Source organism: Carex rostrata, chromosome 25 (genome assembly GCF_964058835.1).
Source record: "Carex rostrata chromosome 25, lpCarRost1.2, whole genome shotgun sequence".
Taxonomy (NCBI): Eukaryota; Viridiplantae; Streptophyta; class Magnoliopsida; order Poales; family Cyperaceae; genus Carex; species Carex rostrata.
This window is the reverse complement of record NC_135942.1, coordinates 5491425-5510743: the sequence shown is the minus strand read 5'-3', so window position 1 is coordinate 5510743 and position 19319 is coordinate 5491425. Positions and strand designations below refer to the sequence as shown.

The 19319-nt window shown below is 31.8% G+C and overlaps 1 protein-coding gene across 7 annotated transcripts; it reads left to right on the top strand.

Moving 5' to 3' along the window:
- The first annotated feature begins 12422 nt into the window (after positions 1–12422).
- On the top strand, positions 12423–18706 carry LOC144576061 (OVARIAN TUMOR DOMAIN-containing deubiquitinating enzyme 12-like). Of its 7 annotated transcripts, none has more exons than XM_078326306.1 (13): positions 12423–12755; positions 13331–13420; positions 13522–13689; positions 14124–14219; positions 14307–14482; positions 15085–15158; positions 15259–15313; positions 15405–15479; positions 15573–15646; positions 15729–15777; positions 16288–16372; positions 16838–16897; positions 18404–18706. In XM_078326306.1, exons 3-13 carry the CDS (start codon positions 13557–13559, stop codon positions 18463–18465), a joined length of 939 nt encoding a protein of 312 aa, XP_078182432.1. In that variant the 5' UTR covers positions 12423–12755; positions 13331–13420; positions 13522–13556; the 3' UTR covers positions 18466–18706. The 7 variants fall into 7 exon arrangements, with proteins under 7 accessions (XP_078182432.1, XP_078182431.1, XP_078182433.1 ...); XM_078326305.1 differs by having other exon boundaries at positions 13326–13420; XM_078326307.1 differs by having other exon boundaries at positions 12423–13416.
- The last annotated feature ends 613 nt before the right edge of the window (positions 18707–19319 follow it).

Sequence of the window (19319 nt, the reverse complement as noted above, 5' to 3'; positions counted from 1 at the left end):
CCGGCTCCAAAAGAGACTAGGGGTGGCAAGGAGCTAGCTCGGTCCGAACCTACCAAGCTAGGTTTTAACTCAGTTTGTTAATTTTGAACCAAGATATAGCTGAACGAGCTGGACTTAGGACATCCGAGCTAAAATCTCAGCTTGAAATTGTGATAAGCTAGCTCAATTTAGCTCCCGAGCTTATGAGCTGGCTCGCTGGGTATGGCTGGATCTTATTTTAAGAAGAAAATAAATTATACAAACTTTTTGGATCGAGCTGAACCGAGCTATACAGTATAAAATGCACACAAATTAATGCCTAGCCGAGCTAGCTTGCAAGCTGGCGAGCAAGCTAGGTCTCAGCTTGAACTCGTTAATTCTGGACCAAGCTAGTGGCGAGTCGGCTCGTTAACAGCTCAATCCAGTAACGAGAAAGCTGTTAGCGAGCGAGTGAGATGCAAATCACGATCGAGCCACGAGGAGCTACGAGCTCTTTTTTTCCACCCCTAAAAGAGATCTTAGCATCCTATTTTTATGTAGAAATTGCACTTGTATGGGAAGTTATGTTTGCATCTCATGCTCAATATTCCTTATATGCATATAATTTTTTTTTAATATTATTCACAAGTATTATAGTTAGTGTTTAATATGTTCATCACCTTTTTTTTTCTGAATGATCATAAAAATGTTCAAGAAACTTTTTGAAATAACTAAAAGTACAACTTTCGGAATTTTTATTTCAAATAAAGTAAGATATAAATAGTTTCATAGTCAAATTTAAACATTTTTAGAAATAAAATATAAATATGTCTTGAGTGTCACGGTGAGAGACATAATTCTCGAGCTTTTATTATATGAAGTGACATAAATCATGCTAAATAATACAAAAAAAAATGTCAGCTTCGAAATGATATTTTCATTTTTCATTGAACCCACAATATAAGTTTATTATATAATTTGATCACTATTATCATTGAAAGAAGTAAAAAAAAAATTGTACCCCAGAATAAAATTCCAGGTACAGATTTTAACAGAACAATTTTGTCTTCATACACCACACTGACTATAGAATCAAAACATGGTTGCATTTGGTTTGAGGCTTTGAGCACTGCATGAAGCTAAAACTACTCTGTTAAATTGCTACTCATGATTTTGCCAACTCATGAACTGTCCTCCTGGGAGAAATGTGAGAATTTTTTTTAGAAATCATAAATTACAAAATATATTTTACTAAACTAACTTGATTTTTTTTTTTTACAAAAACATAAGAACCGAGATACCATTTAGGTCTCATTTTTTTTTATACCGAAATGACAATTCGGTCCAAGCCATTTTCACAGATTTCGAAAAAAAATACGTTAAAAATTGTGAAAATATCTACGACTAGATTGTCATTTCGGTCAAAAAAAAAAAAATTCAGGCTGGAATAGCATTTCAGTTCTTATGATTTTTGTAAAAAAAAAAAAGTAATTATGTTGGTTTCATAAAAAAAAATTTTGTTTTTTAATTATGGTTTAAATTTTTTTTCGAAATGTGGGGTACCTGAAGCGAAGATGAGATTTGTTTTTAGTTATGACTTATGAGATCATGTTATGATATGATGATGCAATGGTCAGGTGGTCAAAGGAGCCAATACCGAACCCACTAGCGTCCAAAATTGTCAGTACTGCACCCAGTTATATTCCCAAGTTGACCCAGTCAACCTGGGCCCACCCAACAAACTACCTACCTTAGTCTATTTCAAGTAACACTACAACCAATGCCTCTCTCTCCCTCTCCCTGCAGTAAAAAGGCCTCAGTAATTCGTAAATGCCTTTCAGTTGACCGCGCGCTGAAAAAACCATCGTTTGACATTTAGGTACTGTCAGGAGATCACCGACGTGGGATTTTGATCGGACGATCAGGATTTGATCCTAAGGAAAGAGAGGCTTTGGGAAGTACGCCACAAAGAACAAGAATGGAGGACGAATAAGTGGGTCCGATAGTGACAGCCGTCAGATGGAGGGAAGCAGAGGGCTGAGATTCTTCCCGTGATATAAACAAACAGATGCACGCTGTTCGCTTGGCGGGTTCTCCCACGTTGCATTGCTTCGAGTTCTACGTGGACTTGTCTGTATTTTAGTGGGTGACTCATTCATTTTTTTTTTTTTTTTTGGTAGACTAACAGTTTTATTGATAAAAATATATTTATAATGATAGAATGATGATAATTTCTAAATCTAGTTTTATATTCTCATAAAATATTATAAACTAATCTAGTATTCTAACTACCATTCTGCTTTATGATCGGATCCGCATATTTGACTGTCGCTGCGCTTCGACTACAACCGGATACTCACCGTCGCGCTCCAATCGAGATGTTGATCATTGTAATTAATCGCCATTTCATTCTACAACCAAATCCGCTTCTTCAACGGTTGGATCTACTCACCGTCACGCTCCAATCAAGATGAAAACTCCACACTCCGAACTCTAATGATATTACACTATCGACTCCGATTCCTCTCCCCCTCTCTCATTATCCTCTCCGCTCGAAAAGATAGAATCGAGAGAGAGGGGAGATTTGAAATTATCGGCTCCGGTTCCTCCCCCTCTCCCATTCTCATTTATTGAAGTTCCAATTTTTTTTAAACAATTTACTAATTTTCTATTTCGTTGTAAAATAAAAATAAATTAAAAATTGTCTGACTTGTTCAAGTCAGACAGTAAAGTAAATTTTAGTTTATCCTTAGAATTCACTAGCTTTTTTATTTTTTTTTTATCAATTTTTTTTAAATAATTAACTAATTTTGTGTTTCGTTGCAGAATAAAAATAATTAAAAACTGTCTTCTTAACATGTAAGACAGGAAATTTTTGTTTATCCTTAGAATTTACTAACTTTTTATTTTTTAATCGAATTAACAAAGTATATTTAGTCAAAAATTTAGTGAGGGGACGGTGTAATCATCAGTGCTTGCATAATAAATATTCTATGCAAAATATGGTAATATAAACACATTATAAAATGTATCAATATTGAATCAATTAATTTTTTTTTTGGAAAAAATAGTATTTCGGCTTAATTAAAACGAATATAGATCCATTAACTTTTACACATGAAACCAATTTATGAAAAATATAAAGCAAAAGTTAGTGATCCATTTATCTCTTTTTTTATTCTTCTCTCATAATCATGGTATTATTTTAGTCCAATCAAACTTACTGTCCAAAATATTTTTAATTTCAATCACTAACAGTGTCAAATTATAAAATATGTTTGTAATTCAAATAATTTAATTCTCAAGTAATTTTTTTTTTGTAATAGAAATAGAAAGCTATATATATCAGTGTTATAAAAAACGTCCGTTTAGGTCGGAATAATCGGCCGATTAGTCGTTGGCGGTAATCAAATAGTTACGAATTTTTTCAATTAATCGATTGATTATTTCTGATTATTTTCGACTATTTTTGATTAATCGTTTAGCGATATCTTGTCCGTCCGACAATCATATACCATTATTAACACTGATATATATATATATAGAGAGAGAGAGAGTAAAGCTAGGATGTGATGTGCTCACCAAGAGAGTTTGGTGAGCACAACTCCAAAAGTTTATCGGATCGACTTCAAACGCCGAATCCAAACCGTTGAAATCCATGTACTTCATGAGTAATGCATGTACATGCAAAATTTTGAAAGTTTCGAGTTTATTTGCTATATGATCAAGCGGTCAAAGAAATGAACATATTATAAGTTAATTTATAAGTTGTTTTATATATTCAATTTTTATTACTTCTTTGACCACTTGACCTTGTAGCAAATAAACTCGAAACTTTCAAAATTTAATATGTATATGCATCACTCATGAAGTACATGGATTTCAACGGTTTGGATTCGACGTTTGACGTTGATTCGATATACTTTTGGAGTTGTGTGCAAAACACCCTAGATATACTTAAATTTTGAGAAATAATCAATCCGCCGAATTATCCAACAGATTGGAAAATCTCCTTTCTGCTGAATAATTCAACAATTTTGGAGTTTTCACTGAATAATTCAGTGATTTTACCTGTTTATCTGACCTGTATTGTATTTGAAAATATAGATAAGGGTAAGATTTTTTTTCGTTAACTTATTAGGTACAAATAATAATAACAATTTTTTTCGTTATCTTATTTGTTTTCGCATAAGATAATTTAAAAAAATATATATATATAGATATGTATTTGTATAAAAATTATATATATCATTGTTTTTATATTGTTTGCCGGTACATACCAAACTGTACCAACAACATACTAAATACAAATCGTTTATGTGTAAAGTTTTCTTAATATTTATAATTTATCACTTGAGAGATTATCGGATGCTTATTGTCTAATAATCAACATTGTTTACTCTTCCAACGTCCTCATTCATTTAATATTATTTTTCACTTTTCCAATAATTTAAAGAGGAGGGTTCCAAACTTCCAGTTCATCTTTTTCATACTTCAACATATCTTATATTTTATATCTTTGTTTTCAAAGTTTAAATTGTCGATCCGAACCGTTCAACATAATATTCATACTGAAATATGCATGGAGATGAAATTATATATTTTTTTGGAATTTTTTTTTATTTTTTAAGATATGTACAAAATCACTGTTTTTGAACCGTTCAAAAAACAATGATTTTCTACCCATCTTAAAAAATAGTAAATTTTTTTCAAAAGTTATAAAATTTCATCTCTAACCATATTTTAGTATATATATCATGTTGAATGGTTCGGATCGACAATTTGGACTTTGAAAACGAAGATATAAAATGTGAAGTATGATGAGGTATGAAAGACACGAGACATTGGAACCCTCTAATTTAAAATATACAACCTTATATAGATTATATTTTTGACTATCCACCAATATTTTGCTTAATTGTATAACATTAATGTTTTCCTACACAAATTATGCCTCTAAATTGACAACTTCTCTTTATATCTATCTATCCAATTCTTTATTTATGTAATATTAATTGTTGTGTACACAAATATTGTTAATATATCGTTGACAAAACTTAATTATACAAATTGTATAAATGAATAATTTTGTCAACAAACAACTACTTTTTTTCAGTTTGTCTAATAACAAAATTTATTTAATTAATATAATTGTAGTAATCGCGTTTAAAAACAACTGTACAGCAAGGGCAGATATATAGTGTAAGAATGGAATTCATATCAGCTGAAATCCTGAGAGGATTTCAGTGAGCCTGCAACCCCTCTCCTCTCTCTATCTCTCTCTTCTCTCTTCTTTCTCTCTTCTGAACTTTTTGAAGAGAGAGAAAGAAGAGAGAGGAGAGGGATTGCAGGCTCGCTGAAATTCTCTCAGGATTTCAGCAGATGCGCACTCGTAAGAATGGGGTAAATTGATCTCCATTTTTTTTTTTCAAATTTTTTTATTTGCAACTTATTTCCTATATAATTTATAGTAAAATGTTACGATAAGTGTAAAATAACCTCCATTTGCAACAAGAAAATTTTATATAATTGACCTCTATATTTGAAAGTCTGGCTCTACCCCTGCTGTATGGCATTTGACAATTAAACGAGGAGGGGAGGAACATTTGCATCCTCTGCATTAACGTGTAGTTTGAGTTCAGATTCGATGCGTTCGTTACATATTAACACGAATCTTAAAGGGCTCCGTGTTTTACCGGCATAGTTCAAATAATATGTTAATGCAGAGGATGCGAACTCGGAGGAAGAAGGACTAATTCAATGAACATTAGATCAAATTTGATGTGATATTTGAGTAGAACTAGGGTGCTCTTAAGCTCACCAAAGTGTTTGGTGAGCTTGACTCTAAAACTCATCAAATCGATTTCAAATGACGAATCCGAACCGTTGAAACCCGCCTACCTTACGTGTGATGCATCTACATGTGAAATTTTTAAACATTCGAATTAATTTAGTATAAAGTCAAGCAGTCAAAAAATGTTCATAAAATGAATGAACTAAAATTAATTTATTAACCTTCTAATTTTGACCGATTGACTTTATACTAAACTAATTCAAATGTTTAAAAATTTCACATGTAGACGCATCACACGTAAGGTAGGCGGGTTTCAACGATTCGGATTCGTCATTTGAAATCGATTTAATGAATTTTAGAGTCAAGCTCACCAAACACTTTGGTGAGCTTAAGAGCACCCTAGTTCTACTCGTGATATTTAATTGGAATTGTTTGATCCGCATCAAAATACGTGCACAATATCTACTAGATGAAACAAGTGAGATGGGACATTCTCCGTATCCCAATTTGTTTATGGTTCTTGACAGTGGGTCCGGGGTGTCAGCGAAGTATTGGATTTAGGATGTCTGCTAGATCTGGAAGCAACTGAGAAAATTGTTGGTGAGTAGCGACATTAGACTGTCCTTCATTGGTCTAAATCGTAAAGAATAAAATTATAAAGGGTTTATATGCAATTACAGCTTCTATTATTTCTATTAGAATTCATATCACATGGGAGGTAACAAAAATTTTGAATTTAGATCCGGACCGTTTCATTGGTTTTGGCACGAATATTAAAGAAGTTCCGTACATTTATATCTCAGAATGTTTTGATTTGGATTCTGATCGAGACAAGTAGAATTTTTTGAAACGATCAAGCTGATCTAAAAAGTTAATTCTTTTTAGCTTTCTATCTTCTTAGGCTGTGATCGGAAACAAAATAAATAAAAATTCAATAGAAAAAAAAGAAAATAATATAATGGATATGATTTTAAATTGAAATCTGATGATCGGCTATACTATACTATTTTTTCAAAACGATTTCATTCTAATTTTTTTTATAATTATACTCAAACTTCTTTTAATTTACAAATAATGCTATCAAAATCTTGCTTCTAGGATTTGAATTTGTAAGAGAAAGAGAATAAGAAGAATTTTTTTTGACGGAGGATGGGAAGAAGAACGGAGGAGAAGAACTAGTAACTCATATCGTCATAGCAAACAACAAGGCAATTTGCAGTCAAATCGTCAATCGTAGCAGACATGAAGAAAAAATGATTTTCGCGTCTCTTCACACGGTTTCATATGATTCTCGCCAAATTCCTTTGTTTTGGCAGAGATTTTCTAACAGAATTTCGAGAAAGAAAAGTCTCCTGAATTCTTATTGTCGTCGCTTCTGATCAGATACGCAACACAAATTCTGATTCTATCTCTTGTTATACTTGAGTTTACTCCTTTTCGATCAGAGACTTAGTAAAAGATTGTATTAAGCAAATTTCTTAACTACAATTGTTGAAAAACAAATGAGTATGAGTTAAAATAATTGTATAGGAATTAGGAACCATATATTTTACCGGAAACTGTAGCTAATTATAAACGGTTTCAAATTTCTTCAATTTCTTAAACATTTTATACTTTTGCAATTTTAAATCATAGAGATGACTTGTCTTTAAACTTTTAAACAGGCGACTCTGATTTTTCTCTTCACGACGCACACAAATATTCTTCTCTGTACCACCCGATTTTTTTTAATTTTCTGTTTTTTTTTTTTACAAAAAAAAAAACCAACAACTTTCCGGTTAACCATTAACCGGATATATTGTTTTGAATGGTTAATGGGTAACCGGTTAATGGTTAACCGGAATTTTTTCCCAAATCCGGTTATTGGTTAACCGGATTGGGTATTTTTTAAATTACAATTAGACAGTGGGTAGATTTCGTAATTTTATATTTTTTTGGGATATTTATAAAAAAATCGGCTGTACCACACTGTGTAACATCTAACTATTTTTTTTTTCTGCTGCTCTTTTTTAAGAAAAGTATAATTCTATTTTTCTTTAGCTAATCATATGTTCAGATTTTGAAGAGAGAAAAAAAATTATCTTCAAATCTGAACAATTAAAAAATATTTAAACAGTTGGGATGAATAAAAACATATTCCTACTTTTCTAAAAAAAAGAACAACGTATTTGATTTCATCTCACATTCCCACTCTATTGCTTCACTTTCTTCATCCTCAATCCAGCAAAAAAAAATATGATTTTTGAAAATTAAAAAAAAAATATGATTTTTGAAAAAAAAAAAAAAATTCATAAACCCTAAACCCACTCTATTGCTTCACTTTCTTCATCCTCAATCCAGCAAAAAAAAATATGATTTTTGAAAATACAAAAAAAAAAAATTTCATAAAAAAAATATGATTTTTGAAAAAAAATAAAATATTTTCATAAACCCTAAACCCACTCTATTGCTTCACTTTATTCATCCTCAATCCAGCAAAAAAATATGATTTTTGAAAATACAAAAAAAAAAAAACAAATTTTCATAAAAAAAAATATGATTTTTGAAAAAAAAAAATTTCATAAACCCTAAACCCACTCTATTGCTTCACTTTATTCATCCTCAATCCAGCAAAAAAAAAAATGATTTTTGAAAATACAAAAAAAAAAAATTCATAAAAGGAATAGTGTTAGTTTTTTTCGATGCAATAGAAGGGACAAACTAATGATTCGGTTATTTTAGTTTCCTACAAATCTAAAATACACTACCACATAAGATCCTCCAATGTGATCCAACAAAATTCTCAGAAATTCATCATAAACTCTAAATTTGCAGAAATTAAAGTGACTGAATCAATAGTTTGATGCTTTTGACCGTTAATTTTCCAAACTGTATCCTTTCAGCATCTGCCCAAAGAGATCGAATTATTATTTTGGTCTCTTTAATATAATTCATCTCTTTTCTGATAATTTATTTTTTATATTTTTAAAAATAATTTTTTTGGTCAATCCGGGGTCTCAAAACTGCTTTTACTTTTGGGAAAATATTCTCACCAATAAATTTCAACACATATAAAGAGAGATTTTTTCTCACTGGCATTTTTGTTTAGTTGTTAATTAATTCAAAATTACAATTCATTGTGTATTTGTTGTATTCTTAATTTTCACTCTACGAATATTTTCATACAAAATGTAGCGTGCGAGTCTGTTACATTGAAGGAACATCAACCCAATTAGACGACAATTTTTACCTGATCTACAGTTAGCTTCATCTCTTTTTATTAGTTTTTTGGGAGATGATATGAGTACCCGCACTCTCATCCCCCCATGGTACCCCTAATTTTATTTGTTCAATCTTGTTTACATTTCTCATGATCTATAAGAAATTTTGCGAATCTAAAACCACAAACGTCTTCTACACAATTTTATCTTTCAAATGAGATCCATGATGACATACTTTCGGGTTCGTCATCATACAAGTATTTATAACTCGTCATTTAAGTATTTATACCTAGTATTTTTCACATATGACACTGCTGACATTTAAAAGTATTAATATCAAGTATTACAAGTATTTATATCTATGCACTGAAGTATTTATACCTATGTGGTCAACTATTTTTGTTAGAGAAAGGTTGACGCAGGGACGATTAGGGAAATGTGATGCGGAGATGCGGGGTCCACGATTGGGGATAAATACTTACAAGTATAGGTATAAATACTTGTATGATGCGGTATAAATACTTGCACAATGAGGTATAAATACTTGTGTGACGAGTCCGAAAGTACGTCATCATGGATCTCATTTGAAAGATAAAATTGCGTAGAATACATCCGTGATTTTAGATTCGCAAAATTCCTCATAGAACGTGAGAAATGTGGAAGATATTGAAAAAAATAAAATAAAAACTCACCTCTAAAAATGTGTATGATTCTTCTCCCCATGTAGTTTGAGTGGTCCCTCCATATAGTTATAGCAAGTTAGACATGCAAGTATTAATATCTTAATTTGCAAGTATTAATTTATTATCTTCCAAATATTTATACTAGTGTTTTGAATAAATTAGTTAGTTAAGTTAGTTTATAGGAAGTTAAAATCTGTTTAAGAGATGGGGGTATAATGGAGGTACTGGAGTGTGGGGATTGAAATAATTATTCTAGTTTTTTTTTGCAATTGTTAATATTGTCAATTTTTAAATTATTTAAAACTTGTAGAGACACAGAAACATGCAAATTTGAATAGTTTAGAAATACTCCAGTGTCAAACTGCTAAAGAATGTGCCAAGCTATTAAAGAATGTGCAACTGTGCAAGTGCAATATAATATATTTATTGATTGATTAGTTGTGGGCAGGGTTGTAAATAACGGTATGCAGTCGTCGGACGGATATGGTACTGTCAAGCGATTAATCGTAAATAATTGATCAATTAGTCAGAAAAATTCATAACGGTTTGGTCACCGCTAATGACTAATTGACCGATTAATCAATCTAAACAAACGTTTTTTACAACACTAGTTGTGGGTCCTTTAGTTTCTATGATCCTTTTGTAATATTATCAAAGGTTTCTTAATGAGACGGGCATGTTTTCATGCCTCTGATGATAATTTTTTTTTTTTTTAGTTTCTCATTGCAATTTTTAAGAATACGCATAAAATCAATGATAGAATTGCTATATTTTATTAGAAAATTAAATAGATTTACTTTATATATAATACATTTTAACACATAATACGTTACATTTGATAGAGTAATATTTAAAAAAGGCACAAATTTAACAACGTGAGGAACCGCTGTTCTGAGTATGTACCGTTTTCTCTGTTTTAATGTATATACATGTTTTTACCAGTACAATAGCTACTATGTAATATTAACTTTGAACTTAGTAATAACTAATAACCTATAGACTATAGTCCTTTATATAAAAAAAAAAGAATAATATTTGCGTTAACACTCTAGCCTTTTTCTCTCACTACATATGCAAAACTTGTCTAAAAATTTGTTTTTATTGAAGACTTATTCAATGTTAGAGCTTTCTAGAGAGAAAAAATTCTAACCGTCGTTGCTTTTTTCTTCCTCATATCTTTTCATTCTACTCGTTTCATTTTTAGTTTTCTTCTTCAACATAGCGATATCCATCCCTCTCATCTCTACCTCTTTAAGCAGAGAAGAGAATGAGAAAGAGGGAAGGGAGCCGAGTCGAGTGGCGTCGATCGGAGCCAAGAGTGCGGTATCGTCGGAGCTCGAAGTGTAGAGCCTTTACCCCTATCTTGATCAGAGCGCAACAAATCTGGTTGTAGATAGAGATGGAGAAAGAGACAATATGATGTTTTTTAGAGTAGATAAATATGATTAGTTGATTAGAATAATTTATGTGATTTCATGTGAATAAATGAGTTTAGATCTAGGAAGGATGATCATTTGATCTGTTGTAAGTTCGTTTTTTTATCAATGAAATTGTTAATATGCATTTAAATCCACTAACTTAAAAAAAAAAAAAAAAAAAAACTTATTCAATGTCTCTTGATATTAAATTCGCAATGCACATACGTTTAGATCATACCATAAAAATCACATGCTTCAAACCATCGAGAAGTAAGAAAACTAAAAACTTCCGACAATAATGGAGAATTTGTAAAAGTGATAATTATCTAACATCAATTTCTTTACTCAGATTATATAATATTCATCCATTTCAATATCTCCCCACTATATATAAGATATAATTAAAAATTAGAACTAGATCATGAGCTATAAAAGACAAAGAATATATAACTTCTTTTTGTTTCTATTATTATAATATAAAACTATGCTTACTTTTTAATAACATATATGCATTTTAAACGTGTGAGTAAGAACTTTATTTATTGAATTTCTTTTTGTAAAATAAGCTTTTTATAGATGCTAATACATATTATTTGCAAGAAATAAAACATCCTAACATAAATCACTAAACTTTATTCACTATAAAAACTTAATTTCATATATAAACATAATTATTGAAAAAAATACATTAGTAAGTAAAAATAATATTATAATAAATAAATAATAGAAGAAGTAATTTACTTCAAAATAAGTACAAAGAAATATGTATATAAAAAGACGGTAAAAAGTTTTTAATGAACTATGAAAAAAAATATTAATTTATAATATAGACCAACAATCGTGCACATAGTCACAAGTTTTGTGAATTAAACTCGAATAGTGATGCTGAACCGAACACCGAATTATTCAGTTGACCGAACTTTGACCGAATTAAACCCGAATAATTCGCGAATTTTACAAATTTTTCCCAAATTTTTCTCAGACCATTTTTTTTTGTTTTTACTTTCTTACAAGACTGAGGTTTTTGATCCGAATAATTCTGAATCATTCCTGAATTATATCCGAATTCTTGACCTCGTGGAACCGAATCCGAATAATTTATTTGTCACTATGGTTGTGCATAGTACCCATCTTAATATTCATAGTTTCATACAGTAGCTGTGATTTGTGATCTATGGTTTTCAAGTAATCCATCTAATCTAATCTAATCTAATCTAATCAGTTAGTCTTTCAAACACTTCCCTTTAAATGCACGACGCAACAAAAACACATTTTTTTTGCTGAGCAGTGAGCAGCAGCAGCCTATTTATTAGCAGTCGGATCCCAGCAGAGACCGACCCATGACCCATCCATCTCTCTCCAATCTCCATCTCCTTTGATTAACGAAACATTCACAGATCCTTCCCGCTGTCTCCGATTCTCACTCAACCAATCACATCCCTCTTTGCGGCTTTCCCTTTTCAAGAATCAATCGACTCCGTAAATCAAATCAAATCTGAAAGAATCAGTCTCTCCCAAACTAACACACACACTCAAACTAGAACTAGAAGCTCGAATCAGTAAGGTGAGTCTCTTCCCATTCAAGCTTCTTCTTCCCCCAAACGCTCTTCATCGATTGGGTTTGGAAAATCGACTAATAATTGGATCGTGGCTGCCAATCTGCCATTGCTTGCTATAATGGAAGGTTCTAAGTTTAAGTAAGGTACTTCACGAATAGTGGAATAGGGAGAGAGAGAGACACCCTCTCGCTCCGTCTCCGTGCATTCATAAAGAATTTTGTGTTTTTATTTATCTGCTGGTTTAATTTTTGATAATCTAAATACAAATGCAAGTTAGTATTCGTTGCTTCTTTGTTACTTGATCGGAATGAAATCACACCCTACCAAACCTACCAAACACGAGATGGAATCCTGTTTTTCTAATTCTCTTGATCGGGACATTAAATGATATGAGAAATGAGTTTGTTCGGCAAAATTTGGTGGGAGATTTCCCCTCCTGTGAAATTCCATGGAAATTGAAGGTATTTTGCGGGCTTTTGAATTTCTAATGCCCATAATCCATATTAGAAAAGGAATGGAAAATAAAGTCTACCCAAGTTCTGATTGTATATTTGCTGCTCCAATTTGTTGCGGTACCTTATTTTGAAATAGCAGCCATGCCCTTTGTTGACCAATTAATTGCTCTGAAAGCTTAAAGCTGATAGATTTGGCTGCTATTTAGTATTTTATATGCTCATTCACTCACCTACTATGTGCCATATTACTAATGGAAGGAAAGGAGTTTATGGTTGAGGATTAGCGAGATACAATTTCAGAATCTCTGGCTGCGACAAATTAGCAAACTAGTTGGACTGAGCTGATAGAGTCGGTAATTTTCTAGTATATTATACTCTCAGTACTTTGTAGCACGTTCTGTTAGTTGTATCCTACTATACTATTCAAAGATTAAGTTTGGTTTACCTCTAACAGGGTTAGCTCTAAAGCTAGAGTCATACTTGATTATTATGTACGGGCAAGAAGATGATGTTCTCCATTGGAGTATTAATCCGTTTAATGACCCATTTCAAAACGCTGGCTATTGTGGAGGCCACATCCATAATGATGCGACATTTTGTAATGGATATTATCATGGAGAAGGTAAATCTTCATGAACATCCAAATAAGGATATTTCATCAGTTGGATTGAGTTTGATGGCTATCAGCTCTGCGCTGGCACACTAATTTTTTGGATTAGTTCCCTGTAGAACCAAAAATATCTTGAAGCAAATTTGTGGTAACTTTAACTACTTATTAACGTAAGGGCACAGATAAAAGATCATGGGTTGTCAAAGAAATTACAATTTAAATGAGGCATAATAATAAATGCAGATGAAAAGGTTGACTTTAAAAAAAAATAGTAAATTATATGTTGAAATGCTAATCTGGTTCAAGACGATGTTACAACATGTAAAATGGGATTGGGTCATCCAACTAAGTATATATAGAAAAGTGATTCTTGGTTAGTTTTGCATTTGTGTGGACTTATTAGGTGGTTTTAGTCATTTCTTTATGTGTAAACCATTTGAATGCAGAAGTACCTGGGCCTCCACAACTGGCAGAGGCACAACTTGGCATGTCAAATGTGGAGCATGATTGGCTTGGCCTATCTATAAGAAACTACAATCACAGTAACAATTATAATATATTGGAAGATACATTTACTCATCTTGAAAATTTCTTCAATGTTGTAATTGACTTATTTTAAATTTGTGCAGTTTATGATGGGTGTGAAGAAGAAACAGAGGAGGCAGACGAAATGGAGCCATCCAGTTCGTGTTCAAGCCCTAGAGAGGCGTTATGTGAAGAAGAGTGGCCATTGGAGCTGCTAGATGATTGCTCTGAGATAGATGGTGAGGTTGGGAAAAGGTTAAATCAGATGGTCCCCATCCCTGTAAGCAATCTTATTAAAATGTGAAATGTTGAATTTCAAGTATGCAAATTTACAAAGTAAACACTGCATTTTCAAGAATCACAAAATGTCCCTACATAACGAGATTTCAAAGGACTGCTGCTCATGGTTGAAGAAAAAATGCAAAAAAAATCATACATTTAGTTAATTTTGTCAGGGTAATATTGCACATTAGATATTTACTACTCAGAGCTCTTGATAATATTCATTCTTATTAAAGTTGTTGAGCTTCTATATAGAACTTTTGCTGCAATATTTTGGAGTACAAATAAATGATAATTTGAAATTCTTTATTCTCAGAAATTATATGAAATCACAGATCAAATCTGAATGCTGTTTATCATTACATTTGTGGGTTGATTTGTCAGTACATTATATCATATCCTTTAATTGATGAAGGACATTTTTCACAGCTTAGTCACGTTCAGACCATATTTCTTCATTTCAATTTATCCAACAATGAATCCTTTAATTTGTGTATGTTACGGATAAGGCATGAACTTTTTGCAAATTTCTCTTTAAAAAGACTTGAGAACAGGTCCAGTATTTGTCATATATCTTCTTCAACTATAATTTTGCTGCAGCATGTGCCAAAAATTAATGGAGAAATTCCTTCGATTGATGAAGCCATTTCAGACCATCAAAGGCTCATTGATCGGTATACTAAACCTCAATCATGTATCACTTTTCTTTCCAATTTGCAGAAACAAGTTGTGCACGTTTTAATTATATCTGGTGCGATTTAAATCATTTTGTAGATTGAGGCTGTATGATCTGGTTGAACTGAAGGTTGAGGGAGATGGAAACTGTCAGGTTAGTCTAAATTTGTAGATTTATATAAAGTTCTTCTATCATTAATTTATTTTTATTTCTTATCTTTGCGGCTTATTTGAAACTCTTTCAGTTTAGAGCATTGTCTGATCAATTCTACCGTAGCCCAGAGCATCACAAATTTGTAAGGCAACAGGTCATTAACCAGGTCAGGCTTTGTTCATGCTTTACAATTTATCTATTTTTTTAATTATAATTATGTTCTGATTTTTAACTCATATTTTTTTTTGTTACTTCTTAGCTTGAGTCTACTCGTGATATATACGAGGGGTATGTTCCAATGGAATACGGTGATTATCTGAAAAAGCTCTCAAAGTATGCACCTATTTTGTCCAGTGATTATCTCTTAAATTTTCATTTTCCATTGTATATTTTATCTTTGTTTGCATTTTTGAAGGACTGGAGAATGGGGTGACCATGTAACATTGCAAGCTGCAGCAGACTCGGTACTCATTTTAAAGCAATTACTTCCGTAATTTATTTTTTTCTATCAATGCAGCAACTACTGGTACATATACTTTTTTTGTTCATAAATTTTGAATAGTCCTTTTGTCATGGAGTTTTGGTTCTTGTACACCTCCATTTAAAACCTGAAGGTAATCTACAAAAATATCAACAACTACACTACCTGTATGTTGCTTTATATGTAGAAATATTTCATATACTTTTGAACAAGGTGTGACTAGACTGAAAAGAAAGGAGGGATAGTTTGGTTGTTTTATGAAAAAGAAAGGGGCCAGATAGGGTTGCGGTGTACCTCTTTCTTTTTCATAAAACAACCAAACTATCTGTCCTTTATTTTCAGTCTAGTCACACTTTATTCACATGCATATGGAATATTTCTACCTTTAGAGGCATACAGATAATGAATAGTTGTGATAGATTTACATGTGAATAGCTAATCAATTTTCACCCCATACATTTAGCTGATAAGGATTTTTTTTCTCTTCTTGCAGTATGGGGTGAAAATATTTGTGATAACTTCGTTCAAGGATACATGTTATATCGAGATTCTGCCAAATGTTCAAAAATCTAAAAGAGGTTTGTTACTTGTAGAGCAAATTTAAGATAATATAGAAAAAAAAATTAGTAAATTACTTGGATTTGTCAATGCAACGAGTACTGTTACATGAGGGGAGCACTCCACATCCGCTACCATGAAAATAATAGCTGCTTGCTGCCAGTATTGCATGTGAGCCGTCCTATCAAAATGAGACCATTAAGATCTGATTAAAGATTAATCCCAAAAAAAAAAAATTAGGTGAAATCTGGGCCTCTTTTATTTTTGTTGGGCAACTGTGATCCAAATTATAGCAGATGGGGACTCCTACATGGTGAGTGTCTGTGGTATCAGTACATTAATACTGGTTATGTCAGGTGCTGAGTATTGTGGCAATCACTGGTCAATGGTACATACTTAGCATGTAAAGTTGAATAAATGCTCATTAAACCTTGATTTTTAATTTATTATATTCATGGACCTAATTAGAAAACATATTTTGTCAGTTATTTTCTTGAGCTTCTGGGCAGAGGTGCATTACAACTCTATATACCCTGAAGAAGAAGGTTAGCATTTTAAGACATCAGTTATTCTTTGAAGCCATTACTTTTTTTTTTTTTTTTGATAAAAGTCGGCTACTCAGTTATACCTACCGATTTCATTAAAGAAATCAAAGTAAGTACTAAACAGCCGGTACTCAATTACAAACACGATACAAAAGAGAGACTAGTAATTAAATCCTAAAACAAACAACCTAAAAATAAACAGTATTCAAAATATTACACCAAAAGATTTGCAACAAAGTTTCTATGCAAAAGATATCATTTATAGAAAAGACATGACACTTCTGCCAAGCTTGACCTATCCAAATCTGGTCCACACCCACCCATGCACTGGTAGCACTGCCATCTGCCCATCTCCTCGAAACTCGCTTGTACCTTAATTGGTAATTCTTTCACATCAAGAGATAAAATAAGGGAAAGTTTTAAAAAAGAATCTTCCCCTCTGCTTTTGCACCAAAAAGATGCTTTTGTGGTGTTTCTAATCCAATATTATTTCTTTCAAACCATAATACCCACAGTACAACACCGCTGATTAATTCTAAAAGCAGCTTATCTTTAAGAGGCACTTGGGCATCTAAACACCACAGATCATGCACTGAAGTACAATTAAAATTAAACCCATTATATAATGCAATCCAATAACATAAAGTCCAAGCAGTAGAACAACTACTAAAAGGACGATCCACTTATTCAAATTGGGAGCATAAAAGACAACTAGGATCTCATACTCATCCTCTTTAGAAGATTATCTTCAGTCAACATTCTAGTCCTTGCTAACTACAAAAAAAATCTTAATCTTCAGTGGAATTCTAGACTTCCAGGTACTTTCAAATTCTATATTTGGAATACCCCCAGATTCCAACTATTAATGGAAGGATTTAGCTGTAAAAATACCAGATGTTATCTATCTCCAAGAAATCAAATCATCACTAATTGATGAAATAGTAAAAGATTGAAACTGAAAAACTAAACTATTCCATTCTTCTAAATAGATATCTACTAATTTCCTAACAAATATCCTGTCCATCTATCATGCCAAAACAATGTTTGTTTTACACTTTGAACAATTTTATTTAATATTAAATTAATAACATCCTTCATTATATCATTCCTGAAAGAAGAAAGTCTCCCGGTAAATCCAGTAGCACCATATTTAGAATGAAGAATACTTTTCCAAGTACCTTGCACCTTTGCATCATTAAACTCTGAAGCCATTACTATTATAAGAAAAATGGATAATAAACAAAGTATGAGACATTTTTAATCACTATCTCTATGTACGTGGGAGAAGTTCCAAACACTGGTGCATAATTGTGTCTTTGGGTTCTATAGCAAAAGCTGTAGGTGGTTTCATTTGATACATGAGCTGAGCTGAAAACATTGTGCTTAATATTTTTGGTTAAATATATAATATTTCTGTGACATACAGTATGTAGGTTATCATCTTCTATTGCGATGCTTGGAAAATTAGCCAATACAATGTTTTATATTGCTTTGCAATGTTTGCAGATCTACCAGCATCAGAAACAAAGAAAAAGAAAAGATGGTGGCGCTTTGGAAATAAGCATTGAATTTCTATTGCATTGATATGGTAATACAGAAAAGAAATAAGAAAGGTGTCAATTGGAATTGGCTCCATAAAAGACCCGGCTTGATGTCTTTCGGTTTTATCTTGTGTGAAAGCCTCTGGAGTTTTCGATTGATCCTTTTTTAATAATTTTTTCTTATGTATTTAGCATTGCGAGACATGGGCATGTTATGTTATGAACATTATCAAGCAGCAGGAATCAATGAAATGAATTGATAAACTCATAAGGAATGTTTCCCCTTGGTTGTTCATTAAGTATTTTTTTCTTCTAGGATGATTTATTAAGTTGTATAATTATTGAGTCAATTGCAACTGATATGCAAATTTATTTTTGTCCGCTTAGTAGATTAAAATTCCTAAATTGCCAATTATTCCTGTTGCATATTAAATTAATTAGTCAAACTGTCAAAGTATATTGCCAATTTTTCTAGATGGATTAATTATTTAGGATCATCTTGGGTTATGCAAAGCTTGCACTTTGATAATTGTGTGAGTCAAATATTAAGTGTATTTAAGTTTATAAAATATCAGGGTGAAAACTAAACGAGGATTGTGTTATTTGTATGGCGAAATAAGAGTGTATTGTATGGTTAAATACGAGAAGTGTAAGAAAAAATATAAAGGATGTTTGGTTGCTATTGAAATATTTGAGGAAGATTAAGTTGCCTACTCTAATTTATATTTTCTATTGTACATCTGTTTTGGCGGTTTAAGTTATGATTTAAATTAATTTGTTTAGATGATAGAGAAATTGTAAAATAATTTTTTAGGGTAAATTTCGCTGTAGGTCACTAAACTTTGTTATTTGTCACGAATTGGTCACTCAAGTTTAATTTC